Here is a 22,719-nt window from a genome sequence, read left to right on the forward strand (position 1 = left end):
AGCTTGGAACTTTGGCCGGTAAGGTTCTGTCATATAAGGTGCAATATTGTGTGAATATTGTCAAGGCATTCTCGCTCTTCATAACGTATGTGCTGCGGGTCAGTATATCTCCGAAATATTATTACATGGGAGGTTTTGTCCCGGCAACGACGTTATGTTAATGTATAACATGTACTGTACTTTTTTAGTTTTTCCGGATTATCCGGATTTTCAATCATCCGGATGAGTTCCGGTCCCACTTAATCCGGATAAACAAGGTTCTTGTGTACCAATTTTAGCGTGTGTAACATGTTAAGTTTATGAGAAATACTCTCAGATATACTCATTTAAACATTCTTTTCAATTCTTTTCACCCCCTTAAGTGGATTTTCCAAGAACAGAAACACATTTTTATTTTCAAAAGAGACTCCAATTGCCAATTTTCATCTCTGTAACATCTTCACCTTCTGAGATATCCTCAACTCTTTCAATTCTCTTCATCACCCTCCCGCAATAAATGACCTTTCCGAAAACAAAAATACGTGTTTATTTTTAAAGGACACAAATTTTCAAGTCTGTAACATCTTCAGTTCTTTAGGTATAAGTATCCGCATAAAAAGAACTCAACTCTCTTTCCATTCTTTTTACCCCCTCTCCCCCTCCGTAAGTGATTTTATCCGAAAACAAAGAAATACGCGTTTCTTCATTTTTTAAAGATATTCCAAATACCATTGTTAACGTCTGTAACATCTTCAGTTTTTAAGATATAAGTATCCTCATATAAAGAATTCAACTCCTTATTCACTTCTTTCCAACCCTCCACCACCCCTTAAATGGACTTTCCGAAAACAAAAACATACGTGTTTCTTTATTTTTAAAGGAGATTCCATGAACCAATTTTTACGTCTGTAACATCTTCAGATTTTGAGATTGTAAGTATCCTCATAAAAAGCATTCAACCCGTTTTCACTTAATTCTACCCCCTTAAGTGGATTTTAAGGACACAAAAAATTCGCGTCCCTTTATTTTTAAAGGAGATTCAGAATACCAGTCTTTGTACTGTAAAGTTTTTGAGACATATATATCGTCGTTGCCGGTACAAAACCTCTTATGTGAAATATTTTAGCTTAGAAATTTGGCCGGTAAAGTTCTGTTATGTAAGGTGCAATGTTGTGTGAATATTGTCAAGGCATTCTCGCTCTTCATAATGGATGTGCTGCGAGTTAGTATATCTCCAAAAATGTTATCACATAGGAGGTTTTGTCCCGGCAACGACGATATACTTATTTAAAAATTTCATCCCCCTTTTCACCGCTAGCAACGGAATATCTAAACATCCTTCCTTAGCGAGTACCTACACTATAATACATAAATGTATCCCCAAGCTTTCATTTCTGTATGTCCAGTAGTTTTTAATCGGCGATGATGAATCAGTCAGTCAGTCAGTCAGTCAGGACAAGTTTTAGATATACAGGTATAGCTTATACATTGAATCTATGTTACGCTACCTTTCCATTACCAGTTACGATAACATTGAAATCATTTACGATAGACCTAAACGAAAGCAAGCTTGAAGTTTATAGTGTCGTAATCGATTACGATTAATTCATGTTAGAACTTGGAATATAATTCGTCACCGTTCGGGAAAAACGTCATATCTCACAACGCTCTGCATATCCATTATTATCCTTAAGACTGGCCACGCCTCCCAGCCACATGGATGTGCAGTCCATCAGAACAACTTTCGTTATATTCATTTTCGTATGCTGATGTGTAAAGGAAAACGACGTGACCAGTCGTAAAGGATATAATTGATAGGAAGAGCATTGTGAGATATGACCATTGGCCCGAACAGCGGCAAATTTTATTAGAGTTGAAGTGTGACACCTTGAAAACCACTTCAAGAATCGTATTATGGTCTAATCCTCTTTAATCCTCTTCTCTATTCAATCTTGAAAACGAACTCTGAGTGTATCCAAATTTTCAGACCAGTCTTAAATTCAAGGTAACATTGGGAATTAAATTAGAGCCAACATGGTGGTGAGCTACCATGACAAACTAAATCATGGAAACGGAATCATTCTCAAAAAGGAAAAGAAAAAAATATTTTTCAATTGAATTCTTAATTAGCGGCTACAAGTCTGGACTAACGTCAATATTTATTCCGAACAACAATCACCTCCCGAATTTCTTAGTACGAAACTATAGGCATTCTAGGCCCAACTTCTGTAAATGAAAGTTCTACGTGCAGCAGGCCTAGATGTTAGAATTTGTTATCGGTAAGTTATTAACGTAAGTTACTAGGAAAGCCGGCAGTCACCAACATTAAACCCTTTGAGTATTTACCTGAGACGAGTAACGATCAGGAATGTTAACCAAAATGTTCAATATGTGCATGGTTTCATTTATAGCAATATAAAGTACAATTTGTGATTTCAAGGTGCTCTTTAAGGACTTCATATCGGACCTAGAAACTGGAGACGGCAATCCTCTCATAAGATCGGAATATTCTGTTCACTGTATCAAAATGAATACATTAGCATTAATGAACTTGACCATTTTCGGTTTCTGATAGACAGTCTTATTGACTAACTTACTAATGATTTAACAACCTGTGAGAAAACAAAGCTAATAAGGGCCCGCTTGTCAATACAATTGATTTACCCAATTAGTAGATGGTGATAACTAATTAATTCATCTCATCATCGTACATGTTCCAAAAAAATCATTTCTCTTCTTCAGAGACAATAGAAAAAAACAGCCAAAATCCCCAAAGGCATGTTTGAAATTACAGTACATAAGACCTCACCATAATCGAAAATATAAACACACATTAAAATATATGCCTACAGCAATTCCCTTTCATGTCACTTTATAATACCTATCTTATATTCTCTCTTGAGGGAAAATATTAAAATCTTATCACATTGTTAAAAACGAATGTAGTTTGTTGAGTATAACATTCCAGTGCTTACTGTATTGAATGTGTTAGTCTAAAAGTGTTGATTGATGTATTCAAATTGATCAAAAAGCAAATAAGAATTGCTTGTATAATTATTGTTTGGCACGCGGAAACCGATAGGGTGAATTTCAATGTTAATGTTCTGCCAGCCGCAAAGAATCTTGTCAGTGTCAAAAGCGTAACTATGCGTGTCAACTGAGGGTCAAGCGGGCTTGATAGGCCTATATACACTTCTAATAGATCACGTGATTATTATTTCGACACCCAAATTATACTTTAACATTCAAGATACGTGAAAATGTAATACTAGGTTACAGATGATACTTCAACTTCAATTTATGTAATAAATCCTGATTATTATTTTCTTTTTTTACTTTTTTAATGTTTTAACAGAATAACAATAAGCCTACGTTGTAAAACATATCTAGACATTATGCAATTTCCTGAAATAAATGGGAAACAATCGTATTTTTTTATTAACTCTCAATTCTGGATCTTTGCAGTGGCTTAAACATTTATAAGAACACATTATTACATATCTGGTATCAAAATTTACTCTTCATTTCCAATTAAGAAGCACGCTGAACACTGCAGTACAGCAGAGGCCTATACTTGCACGACTTTTAAGATAAAATTCCGGTGAAATCAATCACCAAAATTTACTTTCTGTGTTTTATATTAAATTAATTTTGTGTTTGAATTAACTGTAGACTGAGCGGGTTGGGCATGCGATTATGGTTGCGTAGCTGTGAGCTTGCATTCGGGAGATGGTATGTTCGAATACCAATCTTGCAGCCCTGAATTGGTTTTCTGTTGTTTCTCACTTTCACACCAGGCAAATGATTTCCACGCCGTTGAAGGATGGAAATGATTCAAGTTTGATATACAAATCAATAACACCAAGGCAATCTGTGACATGTTAATATAACAAGATGTGAGGTTTTTATTAGCATATAAACTCTAGCTGAAGGCTCCGTACGAAACCTACAAACACTATACCTTAATTAAAACCACGGCCACTACCTTCCCTATCCTAGCCCTTACCATCCATGCGTCGCCGAAAACCTACGATGTGTTAGCGCGAAGTTAAAACCATTAGCAAAATAAAAAAAAAAGAAGTAGTGAGTCCTTATATAAATACCCAGTTACATAGATTGATATTGACCTACTTAGCGCAAATTCTATAGTGTTTGGTTGATAGTGCGAAAGTTTGACTACGCAGCCTATTTTGTACGACAATTACTAAAATTTTAGTACTTAGGCTATAGATTTCCGTCTCACCCTCATTTCCATCCACGACCTTGACATAGCGATTAGTCTGAACCATGGCAGTTCTGGGAACCATCCTTTGGAAGTCCGTGGATCGAATCCCTCCACGATATCAACAGATAACTTACTGTACATAATACTCCAAACTTCTTTACATGCTCTGTTATCCTAAATATAAAAGCAGTTTTACTTGTCTGAGAAAATCTAATCCTTCATTTAGCCCTCAAATTACAACTTCGTAAATTTACGCTAACATTGTCAATTTATTATTATTATTATTATTATTATTATTATTATTATTATTATTATTATTATTATTATTATTATGGATTTTTTCCGTTTCTTACATTCTCACACTCTGAAAATACAGCGATAGCGTTCAAGTTCCATTGATTTCCGTTCTAATCCAAGTAGGTTTTTCTCAGTTGCACACACTACCAGAGACCCTACAGAAAACGGAGGTGTTTTATCAAATGATTTCCACATTCGCACGTTCACCGTTGAAGGATAGACAAGATTCAAGTTACATATAAAAATCAGTAACACCAAGACAATCTGTAACATGTTAATATAATAAGATGTGAGTTTTTTATTGGCATAGCCTACAAACCCTAACGGAATGCTCCGTACGAACTGAGTGCAAAGAAACGAACGCGCAGAAAAATATAGGCCTACTGAAAAAATAGGCCTACTGTTAAATTTATTTCAGTGAGCCCACCGGTGATGTCATTGGGGCGACGGGCAGTAGTCGATTTCACGGGGAAGTAGCTTATCACATATACACAAAATTCAAACGAAGTCTGTCATGGTCCATCATACAACCAATGCAAATAGAAGTTAAGAGAAGAAAAGTCACACCCTTGTTGCTCGGAAGAAACAGTACCACGTATCTGACAATGCTCTTCCAGCGGCATTTTGATATGCAGTCCATCAGAACAATTTTCGTTGTGTTCATTTTTATTTGCTCATGTGGAAAGAAAATTCAACCTTAAATATATTATACTGTAGGATTGCGTAAATGGCCGGCTCCGCGGTGTAGGGGTAACGTGCCTGCCTCTTACCCGGAGGCCCCGGGTTCAATTCCCGGCCAGGTCAGGGATTTTTACCTGGATCTGAGGGCTGGTTCAAGGTCCACTCAGCCTACGTGATTACAATTGAGGAGCCATCTGACAGTGAAATTGCGGCCCCCGTCAAGGAAGCCAAGAATAACGGCCGAGAAGATTCGTCGTGCTGACCACACGACACCTCACAATCTATAGGCCTTTGGGCTGAGCAGCAGTCATTTGGTAGGCCAAAGTCCTTCGGGACTGTTGCGCCATGGGGTTATGTTTTGGTTTTAGGAGTGGGTAAATACTTCATGCAAACATACATTCCTACTGTGCGGTAAACCATTAGGAAAAAAATAAGTTAGAAGATAAAAGATGTACGTAAGGAGATAAATGCATTTAAAAATTATGATACAACCTATTTATGGACCGCAGAAGAAATGACGCCGTGATACAAAAAAACGCATCACCCTAAGTCTCCAGTGTACTTCGCCTTAAAATGAAAAGTGCCGTTACATAGTCTAAACAAAACCAGCATGCCATTATGATCGGAAATGTAGGCTATTTTCTGACTTCTGAATGTTTATCAAAGTAGTCGTACATCCATTATCTTTGTTTTCCATCTCCATCGTATGGTCTCAAATATAAATAAATAAATAAATAAATAAATAAATAAATAAATAAATAAATAAATAAATAAATAAATAAATAAATAAATAAATAATAGGCTTATAATGGATGAAAGAAAGGGAGAAAATGTGGGCTACACTGAAATGTATCGGAGTAAATTTTTAAAATATATTGGAAAAGTTCAGTTTAATAACATTTCTTCGTAGCCTACAAGAACAACATTCAAATGTGTAAAAGAGTGTTTTCAAATGTATTACATTCAGTTAGATTATACACATTTCTCTCTGAGTGAATCGTTGTTCTCGTCATTTTTACATACTGTTTTTGAATGGCTGTAGGCATAGAATTTCGACGCTCATTTGCTACCTAGGATCGAAACACATTCCAGTCGGTTGTGTGCTTAATCGCGTCGTAGAAGTGGATCCTCCAATATACAGTAATTTATCATGAGTGTAAATAATCGGCTTGTTACTTAGCATTAATTGTCCCGAAATTACTGTGCATTCAATATCGTCATTGCGCCTAGAAAACTGCTATGTGGCCTAGTTGGCGGGAATATAGGCTACTGACCCGCAGAGCAGGACAAGAATCCTCTTACAGTATGTAAAAATAAAATCTAAATATTCATTCCAAGGAATAGATACATTTTCACATAGCGGATTTTGTGGGCACAACGACGTTGCACTGTAGGGCCTTCAACACGGTAAATATAAACGATTTTCGAATAATTCATACATTCTTAAACCATTTAATTCTTAATACATTTTTAAAATACTGAGTTGATTTTCTAAGGCAAAGTTAGTCTGTTTTGAAGGATATTATTCAGGAACCCGTTCTCTGGTATGGTTAGCGTACAGTTGAGGAGCGATAAACAACCTTAAATTAAGATCAAACATTAAAATTTATAAGAAGTAGGCCTATTACTGTTCTGATTTCCATAAACACAATTGGATACATTTTACTGCAGACTTCTAGGTCTACACGTAATGTTAGATAATTTGGAACGTTACCTGTGAACTGTACTGAAGCAAAAGATATGGCAAACAATCATTTACTGAAGATGGATTTCCGTGGTTTACCATTTTGACACCAGGCAAATGCTGGGGCTATATTTTAAAAGGTCACGGCCACTTCCTTCTCACTCCTAACCTCTTTCTATCCCATCGTCGCCATAAGACCTTTCTGCGCTGGCGCGACATTAAAGCAATTTGTAAAAAACAAAGAAAACTATCATTTAATCATTATTCCAGTTTTTCACAACCAGTCGTATACTTCAAACTAGTACGCGAATAAGTAAAGAATACCCCGGAGTAGAATCGTAATATGACACGTGATAATAGCGTTACTGTCCGACTCGTTGGCTGAACGGTCAGCGTACTGGCCTTCGGTTCAGAGGGTCCCGGGTTCGATTTCCGGCTGGGTCGGGGATTTTAACCTCAATTAGTTAATTCCAATGGCACGGGGGCTGGGTGTATGTGTTGTCTTCATCATCATTTCACCCCCATCATGACGCGCAGGTCGCCTACAGGAGTCAAATAGAAAGACCTGCACCTGGCGAGCCGAACCCGTCCTGGGATATCCCGCCACTAAAAGCCATACGACATATCATTTCATAACGTTACCGGATTTACACTTCACTGAATACTTTTGCGTTTTCGTACATGTTGAGGTGCCAGAAGTTTGTCCCTCAGGAGTTCTTTTAATATGCCATAAACCTTCCGATATTAGGACGGCATATTTGAGCATCCTCATACATTACCACGATCGAACAAGATACGTGGTGCATCCATATTGCTTCCTAATCGAAAGCTAAACTGCAGTTGTTAACCCGAACCTTGCCTCTAATTCACTAAAAGACGTGAATGTCGGAGAATACAAAACAGTACATTATTAGGCCTACTACTAACATATTTTTTAAAAAATCTGTCAGCGTCCGATGAATTAACAAGAGATGGCATTTCCTTATTTCGTTGTAAATACTGGCATTCCATCAGTCACTTCGGCCACATTCAATACTGGCTACATGCAGTATTTTCAGTGATCTATTGGTGATAATAAGTTAAGCTACATAAAAACATTCACACAGAAATTCATTCCTATCTGCGATCTGTAAATTTTATGAAGAGGCTGCTTGGCTCAGTTGGTTAGTCGTTCGCTCTCAGCGTTCAAGATTGAATTGTTGATTTCCAGAAATGCCCATATTTATAATTGAACTTCGTTAATAATACTAATATTATTAGTCTCATGTCACATTAACTATTTTTATAGCCTTCGGAGACACCTAGTTCTTTTGCGTGCGGCTTTATCTGCCGACGTAAAGCTGGAGTATTTGAACACCTTCAGGTAACAAGAGACTGGGGAGGGACCGAACCAGTGAACTTAAGCACAGAAAACCACTTAACATATCTTCTGAATTTCGAGGGGGCGGTTGAAATGAATTTGAAGGCACGTTAAAGAACACCGCCGGCGATTGAGATCGATAGTAACTGAAGATTGTTATTACTAATTTATTATTAATTACAATTTAAAATTAATGTGTCATACTCGCATGCGATGATTTAGGCTTCATAGCACATTCTGCTTTTAAAATAAGTTATTGGCGTAAGTAACACTGCGTAAGAATTTTACTGGCGGCAGTACGGTAGACCTATTCCTCAATAACAGCACAAATTTCGTTCCGCGTCCTCTATTTACTCAAACTTGAAGAGTTATTTTATTATATTATAAAGTAAATATTTCACGATACGATAATAAGCAACTATTTTCGAGAAATATCAGAGAACTTAAAATAGGATTGACGTCTGGGAAAAATCTTAATCTCGAAATATCGTCGTTGCGCCTGCGAAAACCGCTATGTGATAATATTGTGGGAGAAATACTGACCCGCAGCACGCAAGAATTATTTTAAATTATTCACACAATATTGAACCTTAGATGGGAGAACCGTACTGGGCAAAGTTCTTAGCTGAAATATTTCACATAGTGGTTTTCGTAGCCGCAACGTCGATAGGGCCTATGTTGTTTTCCGTTAAGTCTCTTTTGTGTAGACTAATGCAACATAATCACACTCTAATGTATGCGTACCGCGTGCAATTACAGTATGATCTCTATTGATCTTCAGGTCGTAATTTCCTCGTAGGTATGAATACACATTTATTTTCAACAGAAAGTTTATGCCGAAAATTTGACAAAGATTGCTGCAAGACACATATAGGCATTCCTATAGGCTACTTAAATGGTTCGTACGTTGCAAAAATCCCTTTGAAATGGGTCTTAAACGGATAGTTAAATGATTTCCCTTCGTTGCAAGTTTTAATAAATTTTAAAATTATGAAATTATTATTATTATTATTATTATTATTATTATTATTATTATTATTATTATTATTATTATTATTATTATTAGTCTATTATTATTATTTGGATTGACTTTTTATGACAAAAATAACAAAAATAGTCTATATGGTTTTGGATTTATATCATGTGAATAAGACAAACTGTCGAGAAAAATTCCGTTTCTCGAAGACTTAGGCCTACTTCATTTCCTTAGAAATAAACGACTACTAAACACGACTCTTGTATTCTTAGAATAAAAAAATACTGTATTTTATTGTAAGACTGTGTTACAGGAATAGTTTGTATTTACAATTATTACTTAATCTCAAATTTGTCGTAAGATGTATTGTTCTGGATTATATTCTTGAGTTTTTTCATGTAACCTATGAAGAGAACACTATGATAAATGTATTTTTTACGAACATAGCCCACGAGTTCGTGGAATAAATGCTGGATAGACGATAAATTCAAATACATGTTTCAGTTTCTCTAAGTGAAAAACTAAGCCTTCAAATCAAACACTTTATTAATTGCCTTGCCATCCGTACTTTATTCTCAGGTTTATCACCTATTAAAAACTCTTGCACTTCTGACAACGACGAAACGAAACTTGAAGGTATTATTTAAGTGAAAGAGTGATTCCACAAATTTGATTCAGATATCGTCGTTGCCGGGACAAAACCTCCTATGTGATAACTTTTTTGGAGACATACTAACCCGCAGCACATCCATTATGAAGAGCGAGAATGCCTTGACAAATTCACACAATATTGCACCTTAGATAACAGAACCTTACCGGCCAAATTTCTAAGCTAAAATATCTCACATAGGAGGTTTTGTCCCGGCAACGACGATATAGGCCTATTAATCTGATATCGGTTTGGTTCTGTCGAAATTTAAGTTTTGTTGACGTTATCCGGTCAACAATAGAGGTAGCCGTTACGAAACGGGTTATCGGAGTATTTTTTCTCCTAGGTTATGTTAGATCTACAATTTTGGTGTCAAAGTTTGTGTATATTGTTCGTATAACAATAAAACCTCGAACAGGTCTACTAATTATCAGCCTGTACGATAGTTAGGCTATATTTGAATACAAACTGCAAGAAATTCCCCCAAAACTTATTTTGGAATAACATAATATTTAGAACAGAGCAGTAACAAAAACTTACGGCACTGTTTCTAAAATGCATATAAGAAACCGACGATGTCATTACTGAAGTTTAAGTTTCCGTCAGCTAGAGTTACTAAGGCGCCCGTTGTAAAAGGGTTATCCAATAGCCTATTTGAAATAAGTATCTTCTTACAACCTAAGTGGTAGGCTTATTTTACACTGCGTGAGAATTTTACTAGTGGCGGTACGGTAGGCCTATTTCTCAGCAATTGCCTAAATTTCGTTCCATTTCCTCCATTTACTAAATTGTTCACGATAGGATAATAAGCAATTCTTTTCGAAAAAGAAAAATATTACAGAACATGAAATATGAATGAAGTCTGGTAAAATCTTAATCCTTAAATTAGGCCTATTATCCTAATTCTCTCCACAATAAACGAAGACAGATTTCGAAGGCTCATAACAATTGTATAAATAAATTATACTAACAAAATACTATTGTTTGGAAATAGTGACAAATTGCATCTTTAGTATCGTAGGCCTATTTGTGGGTGTAAAGACCGCAGTTGCACTTCTTTCTGAAAATGTAGGTCTAACTGTTATTTATCACTAACCTAGCCTCTCAAATGCATTGTGTTAACAGAAATAAGCTTTACGCAGGCTCCAAGAAAATGAAGTGGTTTTCTTAGACTTCTTAGAGTGTAGGCTGTAGGTGCATGGTGACTCTTAAGTAACCAATATCGCTCTGAGAAGGGCATACACTAGAGGAAATGATTACAAGCTTCAATGTCTATATTCTAGAAATCAGCAGCCTTATTTCGTCTCCACTTTAGGGCCTATCTACTAACATTTTAAAATTTATCAACTGAGACTTTAGTCCCGTCCCCACCGCATAGGTTGAAAGATATTTGGCCACTTATACCGTGGAAAAGCCTTCAAATTACTCATATCGGCCTCTTTCACCACCAGAGAGAACGTAAAATGAACTGTAACAATACTGAAAATAAGTTGCAACAAAATGAACGCCCGCTCTATGAAGTCTACTTAGTAATTCAGCTGTAGGCTTCACACACTGAAACGCTACAGTTCGATTCCTGATCGAGACTGTAATGATACTGAATATGCTTATCTCTGTATAGATCTACTGGCAATATTACAATGAGGTACGAGTGAGACAAGACAGTTAAGCTTGAAAAGCTGGCCATAGAAATATCACATAGTATAAATCAGTGCAATTTAAGACGTGGATTAAGGTTGCATATTCTAACCAACAAAGGTGTAAACTTACTCGAGTGCACAATTTATATTAGTACCGTGATTTAACCACATTTTAAATATTTCCCTTCTTACAAGTTTTAGTAATTAGGCCGTCTTATGATATAATTTAATTAGAATTGTCTAGCTCTTTTCCCAAGTATTGACCGTTCTCATTCAGCTAACTATATGATATTTAGCAGACTATAACTTCCGAACTTTTCGTCTGTACATACGAAACAAAAGTATTACAATAAAAATAACAGTAGGCCTATTGAACGTGTCCTTATTCACTCTCCTTCTGAAATAAGGAAGAGGCGAATCTGGATTTCACTCACTTGAAAATTAATAGTTAGGAATATATCTCACTTACGAAGTGCAACCCCATGGTTTCAGTATTGTATCGCAGGATGCGAAAAATAATAGGGCGTGTTTCTCTTTAACAAGGACGTAATAAAATCCCATGTTTTTATCGATGAGATAGGGGAAAACGGCAGGGATGACGCCACTACAAATGTTCTTCGTAAAATGCATGTTTCATTTTTTAAAATGTAACGACTATCATAGTTTCTTTTGGAATTTATAAAACTGTTTAGTTCTAGAAAATATATTAAGAAGTATGTTTATTGCTGTCAATGAAATGATTCTTCAGATTCATTCTTGTAGGTCTAGGATAGAAATATTTATATATACAGATTTCACTCGGTAAAAAGTTGTTGTATTAAGGATGCGACTTACTTGCGAAGCGCGGGTCGTTGGCAGTAGCGCCGTACCACCCCGCGGCCGTGTTGCGCATGTCGCCATAGTGCGTTGAGATGTCGGAGCCATTGCAGTACTGAGCCGGGAACTGATGATGAGACAACTGCATGTAAGGGTTAGCCATGACTGCTGCAGTAGCCGCTGCTGTCCCAGGACTATGTGCAGGGGCGGCCACAGCCGTGTTGCTTGCTACTGTGCTACTACTACCTGCACTGCTGCCGCCAGTACTACTACGATATGGCGAGGGCGGCAATTCCAATTTGCGATACGATTCTTCTATAGGGCTGAGGATGTCGGTGACGGAGAAAGGTGTCGTGTGAGGCTGATGACTGCTGTTATGTTTGGGGCTCAGGGACATCGCCAGATCCGCACCATTGAGCTCTGGCAGCAGCCCTTGCAGGTCGGCCGCTGCCGATCTTGCCAGTGCCGCCGCCGCTGCCGCCTCTTGCTCGTGCTGGCTCAGGTTGGCCAACAGCGAGAAGCTGCCAGCTGCTGTGGACGAAAGCGCCAGGGTGGCAACCCCAGACATGCGCTACTACAACCTCAACACGCCGCTCGTACACACACCGAACACTACTAACTTACAACACTCCTTCCTCTCACGGCAGTGCGCCCTCTTCAAGTGGAGGGCTCCCCTGCTTGCTACTCTCTTCGCCAGGCATTCTGGGTAATAAATCACGAGTAGACAGGGAAGGGCGGAGTCAAGCGCCATGACAACCAATGGCGAGCTTGCAGAGAACCCTCCAACTCCATCGCTGCTCGTTGACCCCGCCTCGATCGAGCCGCGCAGCTCAACCCCTCTCGCAAACAAACAACACACTGACCACGCAAAGGAACACATGTATTGTAACAGGTGACCCGCTCTATTACATAGCACGTGCCGGCAAGGCTCGAACTCCGTCCTTCAGCACAATCACTGTTTACCACGAACAAATAACAGATACATAGGTTACTTTTATCGAGAACAAGTGCTGCAGGAAAGAAAATTTGTCACTTCTCTTTCACGCCAGCCAGGCTGAGCGTTTCAGACGGTAGAAGTCTGGCTTTGGGAGCAATCTTGGCGGGTTCATCCCCAGCTCTGTCATTTTGCGGAGTATTTGACGTTGCTCAAATACGCCAGCTTCGTGTAGGTAGATATACAGTAACTGCTGAAAGAAATTCAGCAGGTCAAAACTCTAGCTTCTTGGCGTCTTACATAACCAAGAAAGTGGTTACTTAAACGTAAAAACTATACAATTATTCTTATTATTGCTGTTATTATTGTCATTATTATTAGAGGTCTATTACTAGGCTCTATCTTGCGTTGCTACATTGAAATGTCGTAGCTAGTAATCTCTTCCTGAATATTCCAGTGTTTCTGAATCTGTTCTTTATATTCTTTCTCCAAGTACTTTCAGCGTAGGCCTATTTCTGAAGGTCGTTTGTAACGGAGGTATCAATGAAGAGGCGTACCTGGGAGATAAAATGATTTTCGATTACTTTTCTCAACGAGACAGAAAAAGCTGTTTGTATGTATATCAGTCTGATATGTCCACTCAAAAGTATAACTGACAGTAGTAAGACTGTTCTAGCCTATGCAAGATCTAACACATTAGACCTGCGTCTCACGATAGTTGGATCTGGGCTTATAAAACCAGGCAAATTGTTGCAATTTTCCGAACCACTGTTTCGTTGGACCGGACTAACTGATAGCGGAGTTAAAATTATTACTGTTATGTTTAATATTAATAATAATAACAGTGATAATAATAATAATAATAATAATAATAATAATAATAATAATAATAATAATGAAATGAAATGGCGTAGGCTATGGCTTTTAGTGCCGGGAGTGTCCGAGGACATGTTTGGCTCGCCAGGTGCAGGTCTTTCGATTTGACGGCTTAGGCGACCTGCGCGTCAAAATGAGGATGAAAGTTTTTGACAAGTAGGCCTAAGTTAATACAGCGATTAGAAATTGAACATTTTTTACAATTTGCTTTACGTCTCACCGACACTGATAGGTACAGGTCAAGTGTATGTCTGGTGTGAAAATGGGAAACCATAGAAAACATCTTCAGCGCTGTCGACAGTGGGGTTTGAACCCACTATCTCCCGAATGCAAGGTGATAGCCACATGGCCGAAACCGCCCAACCAATTACTCGGTAAATTGTATACCACATTTCCTTCCCTGCTGGTCATTATTGTGTTGGTGATACTTTTTTTTCCTCTAACTGGACGCGAACTGGCTAACCACGGCATCAGACCTTGTAGATTTGACGTCTTAACGATCACGACAGGCATGGCAACCACACAGGATTTGTGTTGATAAATTATTATAGTCTATTAATAGTTTGCACGTTTACGTTATGTATCGATGACCAAGATACTTTAAATTCCATTATAAACGACACAGACGCATTCAAGCCCTAACATTTGCTTACGTTCGTATAGGCTACTGCGTGTTAGTAAGATGGGTTTGTTCATTCGTTTTTCTTTCTTAATCTGTTTACCCTCCAGGGTTGGTTTTCCTCGGATTCAGTTAGGGATCCCACCTTTACAGCCCCAAGGACAGTGTCCTGGAGCGTGAGACTTTGAGTTGGGGATACAACTGGCCAGGAGGACCAGTACCTCGTCCAGGCAGCCTCACCTGCTATGCTGAACAGGGACCTTGTGGGGGGGGATGGGAAGATTGGAAGGGATCGACAAGGAAGAGGAAAGGATGCGGCCGTGGCCTTAAGTTAGGTACCATCCCGGCATTTGCTTGGAGGAGAAATAGGAAACCATGGGAAACCACTTCCAGGTTGGCTGAGATAGGGATCGAACCCCCCTCTACTCAGTTGGCCTCCCGTGACTGAGCGGACCCCGTTCCAGCCCTCGTACCACTTTTCAAATTTCGTGGCAGAGCAGGGAATCAAACCCAGACCTCCAAGGGTGGCCGCTAATCATACTAACCACTACACCACAGAGGCGGACAAGATAAGTTTGCAGAGCGTGAAATTCTGTTTGTGTTGTTAAAAGTTTTCGGTATCAACTGTTTTATGCAAAATTAAAACAGAATTGTCGATATAGGTCTATTGGTACACTGCATACGCAAGGTCATTCTGTATCATCAGCTAACTGCTCTGAGCCACTCAGCTGCTTCTTCAGCAACAAATTATAGCGCTACTGTTGATTTTACGGTAAAAGTATTCACCTTAGTTTCCTTGAAATCTGTTTGTTCTAACCCAGACAGTAAAGGATGGTTGCCCAGTTGTACTTCCTTTTAAAACCGTAGTCACCACCACCAGCAACACCAATCCGGACAATTACCTTGTTATTAGAGCTACTGGGAATTGTTGAGCTCAATGCCTCTTGCCTATAAAATGAAGCTCAAACAATCATAAGTTATCATCGTTCCGCCTGCGAAAACCTCTAAGAGATAATATCGTAAAAGAAATACTGACCCGCAGCACATAGGCCTATGCTGTAGCATAAAAGCGAGAATTCTTTGAAATTACTCACACAATATTCAACCTTAGATGATAGAACCTTTACCGGGCAAAACGTCTATGATGAAATTTTTCACATAGGCCCTAGCTGTTTTCACAGGCACGACGACGGTATTTTCAACTTATTATTCTTCAACCTGGGAGCCTTCGTGGCTCAGGTAGCAGCACACCGGCCTCTCACCACTGGGTTCCGTGGTTCAAATCCCGGTCACTCCATGTGAGATTTGTGCTGGACAAAGCGGAGGCGGGACAGGTTTCTCTCCGGGTACTTCGGTTTTCCCTGTAATATCTCATTCCAGCAACACTCTCCAATATAATTTCATTTCATCTGTTATTCATTAATCATTGTCCCAGAGGAGTGCGACAGGCTTTGGCAGCCGGCACAATTCCTATCCTCGCCGCTCGATAGGGACTTCATTCATTCCATTTCTGAGCCGGTCAAATGACTGTAAACAGGCTGTGCATTTTCATTTTCATTCTTAAACCTAAATCAATGGAATGGTAATAGACTTTCTTAATTATTTATAATTGCATTAAAAGTGTTGATAATAATTTCGTGGGACCGTTCCAGATGGATATATCTCTTGCAAGATAGAACCTCCTGTACGGGTGGGTGGCGTCTTCACGAATGGGAACCTGCGTTCTATTATGATGGAGGACAATGCTGTGTGTGTTGTTTAAGGTAAATCCGGGACAGATGCCGCCCCGGTAGAGATGCCGCATACACTGTAGCTAAAGGTTCCCATCGTTACAGCTAGATGGCAATATGTGTGGTTTTTCAGTTTCTAAGGAAGGACTACTGTCTGCGAGTGTGACGAAATTTGCTCGTATATTACGCCAATTATAGCCGATATCATGAGGCGAGTACATGTTTCCTCCTGACAAAGTTTTTGCGTGTGTTAATTTATTGTATATTAAGTTGGCTTCAAATGCTTAAATCAGACGTTTTTAGTACAGTCGACGTCAGAAGCATAACTGTAGTTGAGAGTAAGCTAATTTTGGGCCATGATAGCCCTGAGGTATGAAAACAGGAGGGTGCGGCGTCTCTCCCTGATAGTTGGGAGAGTTGCCGCACAACAATCCGGCTGAGATGCCTCATTGCTATCATTCTACAAGCGATCTGGAAACATTCAATACTATTCAGAGTGTACCGGTATTTTATTCGAATATTTTATCGTCTCACGATTCTTAATATACATAATCTATTTTTATTAATTTCATTGGTAACATTATTTTATTATATAAAATTATATTATTTTCAGCAATAAAAATTTGCGACATGCCTACTCAGTATAAACGTAAGGGCACTGTTAAAAGACCTCAATGGACACAGGAAAATTTAAGAGAGGCTGTTAAAAGACTGAACCAAGGAAATACTGATCAGGAAGACAGAATGATACTACAGAATTCCGGAACGAACACTGAAACTTAGAATGCAGTCACGAAATCTGGAAAAAGGCTATCTGGGTCCAGCAGGTATAGCTACTTCAATAATCACCGAAGCCAAAATGATATTCAAAAAAGGATGACTGTATCCATTGTTTGAGTTACAAACAGTGAGTGCATGAATCTTGCTCTACATATAACGACTGTTGCAGCAAAATTGCTAGAGAACAAAGTTTTAAGAAACAATCTGCAAAAACTTGTAAGAGGATAAACATCAGTTTTTGATTCAAGAATCCTGCCTTAGACATGTTTCCAGATTACTGTGTCAGGACAGAATTATATTCACTATGATTTTGATGTTTCCTTTATATAACACGAGGACCCCGTGGTGTAGGGATAGCGTGCCTGCCTCTCGCCCGGAGGCCGCGGGTTCGATTCCCGGCCAGGTCAGGGATTTTTCTCTCCACCTGAGGGCTGGTTCGAGGTCCACTCAGCCTACTTGATTGGAATTAAGAATCTATCTGACGGTGGCATGGCGGCCCCGGTCTCGGAAGCCCAGAATAACGGCCGGGAGGATGCGTCGTGCTGACCACACGGCTCCTCGTAATCTGCAGGCCTTCGGGCTGAGCAGCGGTCGGTGTGCAGGCCAGAGCCCTTTCAAGGGTGTTAAGTGCCGTGGGGTTTTATATAACACAGTGAAGAATCCATTGCACATGCACATTTATAGTAAATCGAAATTAAAATATGATTAATTTAATGTTGTAAATTATCAGATAGATTCTTTTACCATTGAATGATTATATTACGTGGATATAATTGTCTTGTAGTACGTTCTAGTGTTCGGTTATATTAAAGTTGAAGAAATTGGCTTAAATTTGATTTTGTCATTAATTATTTTACTTGCGGCATCTCTCCCGAGCAAAGTCGGCATCTATACCGGGATCCAAGGAGAGACGCCGCAGATGCAACAATTCCTTTGTTCCCTCCTTTCTCCCATTTACGTTCAATTGCCAATATTTTGTTCATCTCTGATCAAATGTACATGTTTTCAAATTATGCTCGATGAATTTGCAACAATTTTTAAAGTAAATATACCGAGATATAACAAAAGACATAAAAAGTGCGGCAACTCTACCGGAATTACCCTAAGTTAAATTTTAGGAATATTGGGGCTAGCGAAAAAATACCCTGTCCCCGAGAAAGTGGAATTAACTGTTTACTATTGAAATCCTACGACCCTATCGGAAGCCAAACTCGGGGTGCTGAGGCCCGAATGCCAAGAAATTGGCCACTCAGCCACAGATGAGGTGATAATGTGTATAGTTGTTCGTGGTTATGTTTCCAAGCCACGTCATGAGCCAGCTATTCCAATTGGACGACCCCTGATCTTGGTCCGTGACATCCCTGGGCTGAGAGAGAGCCCCGAAGGAGAGGGAGAGTGAGTGAGTGGTGGACTAGACGGAGGGAGTGAGGTGTGCATTAATGGCAGATTTTTTGAGACTTGGAAAGAATTCAAGAATTACAAAAATCATGTTTTTAAATATAACATCGTAAAACTGTCCTTTTCTTCTGCAGTTAGCACGACAGTTTACATTCCTTTGATTTCACCAACTTAGTGATATCAGGGAAAATTATTTAAGCAGAACGAATGCGTAAATGCACCACCCTGCTTCAAACGCAACATTCGACAAATATGGTCTTAGTTTTTTCATGACTGAGAATATGTGTTCGCAAAAATACGCAGAGTTATGAATCGTAACTATTTGCATGCTGATACGCGGGAAACTCTTTATGTTCCAATTTCGTGTAAAATGCAAGGAAGCCGCCTCGAATATTGTAATAACTATCACTAAAAATTGTGTTACATTTAGGCCTTACCATTTCTCTCGGAAATTTGACTGGTGCCTGCTCCATATCTATTAGAAAGGGCGTCATAGAATTGAGGTGACAGTCACAAATGGCTACACCTCTTGCAAGACAGAGCTTCTTATGAGGGTGGGTGGCGTCTTAACGAATGGGAATCTGCATTCTATTATGATGTAGGTAAATGTTGTGCGTGGTGCTTAAGTTAAATTTTAGGTTTATTGGGGCCAGCGCAAATACCCTGTCCCCAACCATTGTCAAGTTGTTCAAGGGTTTCACAGTTAGTATCAGTATTACAATCGGACTTGGTTTTTAAAGTTTGAAATTCTTCAGATTATTTCTGTAACTCTTTTTCGAACAATGAAAGTTCCATCTTAAAACCAAAAATTCTGTCCCACATAACGCCAAAACCAACACATTTTACTCTATAAGGAAATGTTTAAATCACTCAAATGGTTTTATTGTTGCCTAGGAATGCAAGGTCAGCAACCCAGCACCTGTATTCTTACATCACAGCCACGACAGAGAGTAGTTTTGGGGTCAGCCCTGGACTGTTATGGGACAGAGTCAGGAATACTTGGCCCTCAAACGTTGAGTAGAGCTACTATGTAAAATGTTTCAGCTTTGTACTTTGACAGAATACTCTGCATTATTCCCTATTGCTAATCTCCAGACCACACTTCGGCAATGGTGAGGCAATTATTGAATGTTACACATGAGTAACCGACGAATTGCTCATTCCTCGCTCTGAATTGTGTCGCGGGTTGCATACATCAAGTGTAATCGGCGCCGGCAGCGTACAGAAATGTTCTCACTGCTAGATGTAACTTTCTACTTAGCTGACCTGGCTTCAGTTTCAGCCCTGGTATGATGGACTTCAATCTTGCTATGACATTCACGACAGATGCTCTGGGCTATGAAGATAACTTCGGACACTCTCTGTCATCCCTGGAGTGTTTCTGGCTGTTCTCATCTTCAACATCAGGCCAAGATCTAACAAATTACAAATATCAGTACAGGCACTATGGTGACACAGGATGTCTGCTAGACTTACAATGCTATAAATACACAATACTCTTAACTACACTGTCCAAAACCTGTGAAGTGAATTGCTAAAAACGAAACTGATTTCGTACTAGGTAGGCCATACTATTCAACTCAAATAACTGAAACGTTAGACTTCCTTAATTTATTCACGTGAGCACAAGTTATTGGTCGTAATTCTTTATGTCTTAAAAGTCATTACAGGCCTAGTGGCTATTATTTCTTCTTCTTCTTCTTCTTTGCTGACCTTGTATGTACTCATAAAACAGGCACTTCCGAGCTCACCCAGGGTCGGCTCGTCCGACTCGGAGAGAGTATGACCGACGTTCTTGTACCAGATCTAATGGCACTTCACTTTTCCTTAAGGCAGCCTCATAGTTCGTTTCCATGTTGTCCTAGCACGCCCTCTTCCTCTCTTCGGCCATTCGATGGCAAGACCTTGTTGTTTGAGTCATCAGTCCATAGACTGGTTTGATGCAGCTCTCCATGCCACCCTATCCTGTGCTAACCTTTTCATTTCTACGTAACTATTGCATCCTACATCTGCTCTAATCTGTTTGTCATATTCATACCTTGGTCTACCCCTACCGTTCTTGCCACCTACACTTCCTTCAAAAACCAACCGAACAAGTCCTGGGTGTCTTAAGATGTGTCCTATCATTCTATCTCTTCTTCTCGTCAAATTTAGCCAAATCGCTTTCCTCTCACCAATTCGATTCAGTATCTCTTCATTCGTGATTCGATCTATCCATCTCACCTTCAGCATTCTTCTATAACACCACATTTCAAAAGCTTCTATTCTCTTTCTTTCTGAGCTAGTTATCGTCCATGTTTCACTTCCATACAATGCCACGCTCCACACAAAAGTCTTCAAAAACATCTTTCTAATTCCGATATCAATGTCTGAAGTGAGCAAATTTCTTTTCTTAAGAAAGCTCTTCCTTGCTTGTGCTAGTCTGCATTTTATGTCCTCCTTACTTCTGCCATCGTTGGTTATTTTACTACCCAAGTAACAATATTCATCTACTTCCTTTAAGACTTCGTTTCCTAATCTAATATTTCCTACATCACCTGCCTTCGTTCGACTGCACTCCATTACTTTTGTTTTGGACTTATTTATTTTCATCTTGTACTCCTTACCTAAGACTTCATCCATACCATTCAGCAACTTCTCGAGATCTTCTGCAGTCTCAGATAAAATAACAATATCATCGGCAAATCTCAAGGTTTTGATTTCCTCTCCTTGGACTGTGATTCCCTTTCCAAATTTCTCTTTGATTTCCTTTACTGCCTGTTCTATGTAAACATTGAAAAGGAGAGGGGACAAACTGCAGCCTTGCCTCACTCCTTTCTGGATTGCTGCTTCTTTTTCAAAGCCCTCGATTCTTATCACTGCAGGCTGATTTTTATACAGGTTGTAGATAATTCTTCGTTCTCGGTATCTGATCCCTATCATCTTCAGAATCATAAACAGCCTGGTCCAATCAACATTATCGAATGCCTTTTCTAGATCTACGAATGCCATGTACGTGGGCTTGTCCTTCTTGATTCGATCCTCTAAGATCAGACGTAAAGTCAGGATTGCTTCACGTGTTCCTACATTTCTTCTGAAGCCAAATTGATCTTCCCCCAACTCAGCTTCAACTTGTTTTTCCATTCTTCTGTAAATAATACGTGCTAAAATTTTGCAGGCATGAGATACTAAACTAATAGTGCGGTAGTTTTCACACCTGTCAGCACCGGCTTTCTTGGGAATAGGTATAACAACATTCTGCCGAAAATCGGATGGGACTTCTCCTGTCTCATACATCTTGCACACTAAATGAAATAACCTTACCATGCTGGTTTCTCCTAAGGCATCCAGTAATTCAGAGGGAATATTATCAATTCCAGGTGCCTTGTTCCTATTTAGGTCACTCACAGCTCTGTCAAATTCTGACCTCAAAATTGGGTCTCCCATTTCATCAGCATCAACAGCCTCTTCATGTTCCAGAACCAAATTATCTACATCGTTACCTTGATACAACTGTTGGATATGCTCCTGCCATCTTTCTGCTTTGTCTTCTTTCCCTAGAAGTGGCTTTCCATCTGAGCTCTTAATATTCATGCACCTAGATTTCCTTTCTCCAAAGGTTTCCTTGATTTTCCTGTATGCAGCATCTACCTTTCCCAGGACCATACAGCCTTCGACATCCTTGCACTTCTCCTTCAGCCATTCTTCCTTAGCTACCTTGCACTTTCTATCCACTTCATTCTTCAATCGCCTGTATTCTTTTCTGCCCTCTTCATTTCTAGCATTCTTGTATTTTCGTCGTTCATCAATCAGGTCTAGTATCTCCTGAGTTATCCACTGATTCTTAGTTGATCTTTTCTTCCTTCCTAACATTTCGTCAGCAGCCCTACTGACTTCATTTTTCATGACTCTCCACTCTTCCTCTACTGTGTTTCTTTCGGCCTTTTCATTTAGTCCTTGTGCAACATGTTCCTTTCATAATCGGAACTCACCACCTTGAACAAAATTTCCATGTCAGTGATGTTCGGCGTTAGTGATGTTAGCACTAATAATTTAAATTCATTGATATTGGCATTTATCATGCACAGGTTTTCGA

The 22,719-nt window shown here is 39.1% G+C and overlaps 1 protein-coding gene across 1 annotated transcript in view; it reads right to left on the bottom strand.

Annotated features, from left to right (window-relative positions):
- The window catches only part of LOC136862242 (homeobox protein Nkx-2.4), a 315,747-nt gene extending 302,811 nt beyond the window's left edge, over positions 1-12,936 (bottom strand). Inside the window, exon 1 of the mRNA XM_067138871.2 lies at positions 12,326-12,936. Coding sequence (XP_066994972.2) covers positions 12,326-12,875 — 550 coding nt within the window. The 5' untranslated portion in view covers positions 12,876-12,936. The remainder of the gene's footprint in view (positions 1-12,325) is intronic.
- Between the last annotated feature and the right edge of the window lie 9,783 nt (positions 12,937-22,719).

This window comes from Anabrus simplex, chromosome 1 (genome assembly GCF_040414725.1).
Source record: "Anabrus simplex isolate iqAnaSimp1 chromosome 1, ASM4041472v1, whole genome shotgun sequence".
NCBI lineage: Eukaryota > Metazoa > Arthropoda > Insecta > Orthoptera > Tettigoniidae > Anabrus > Anabrus simplex.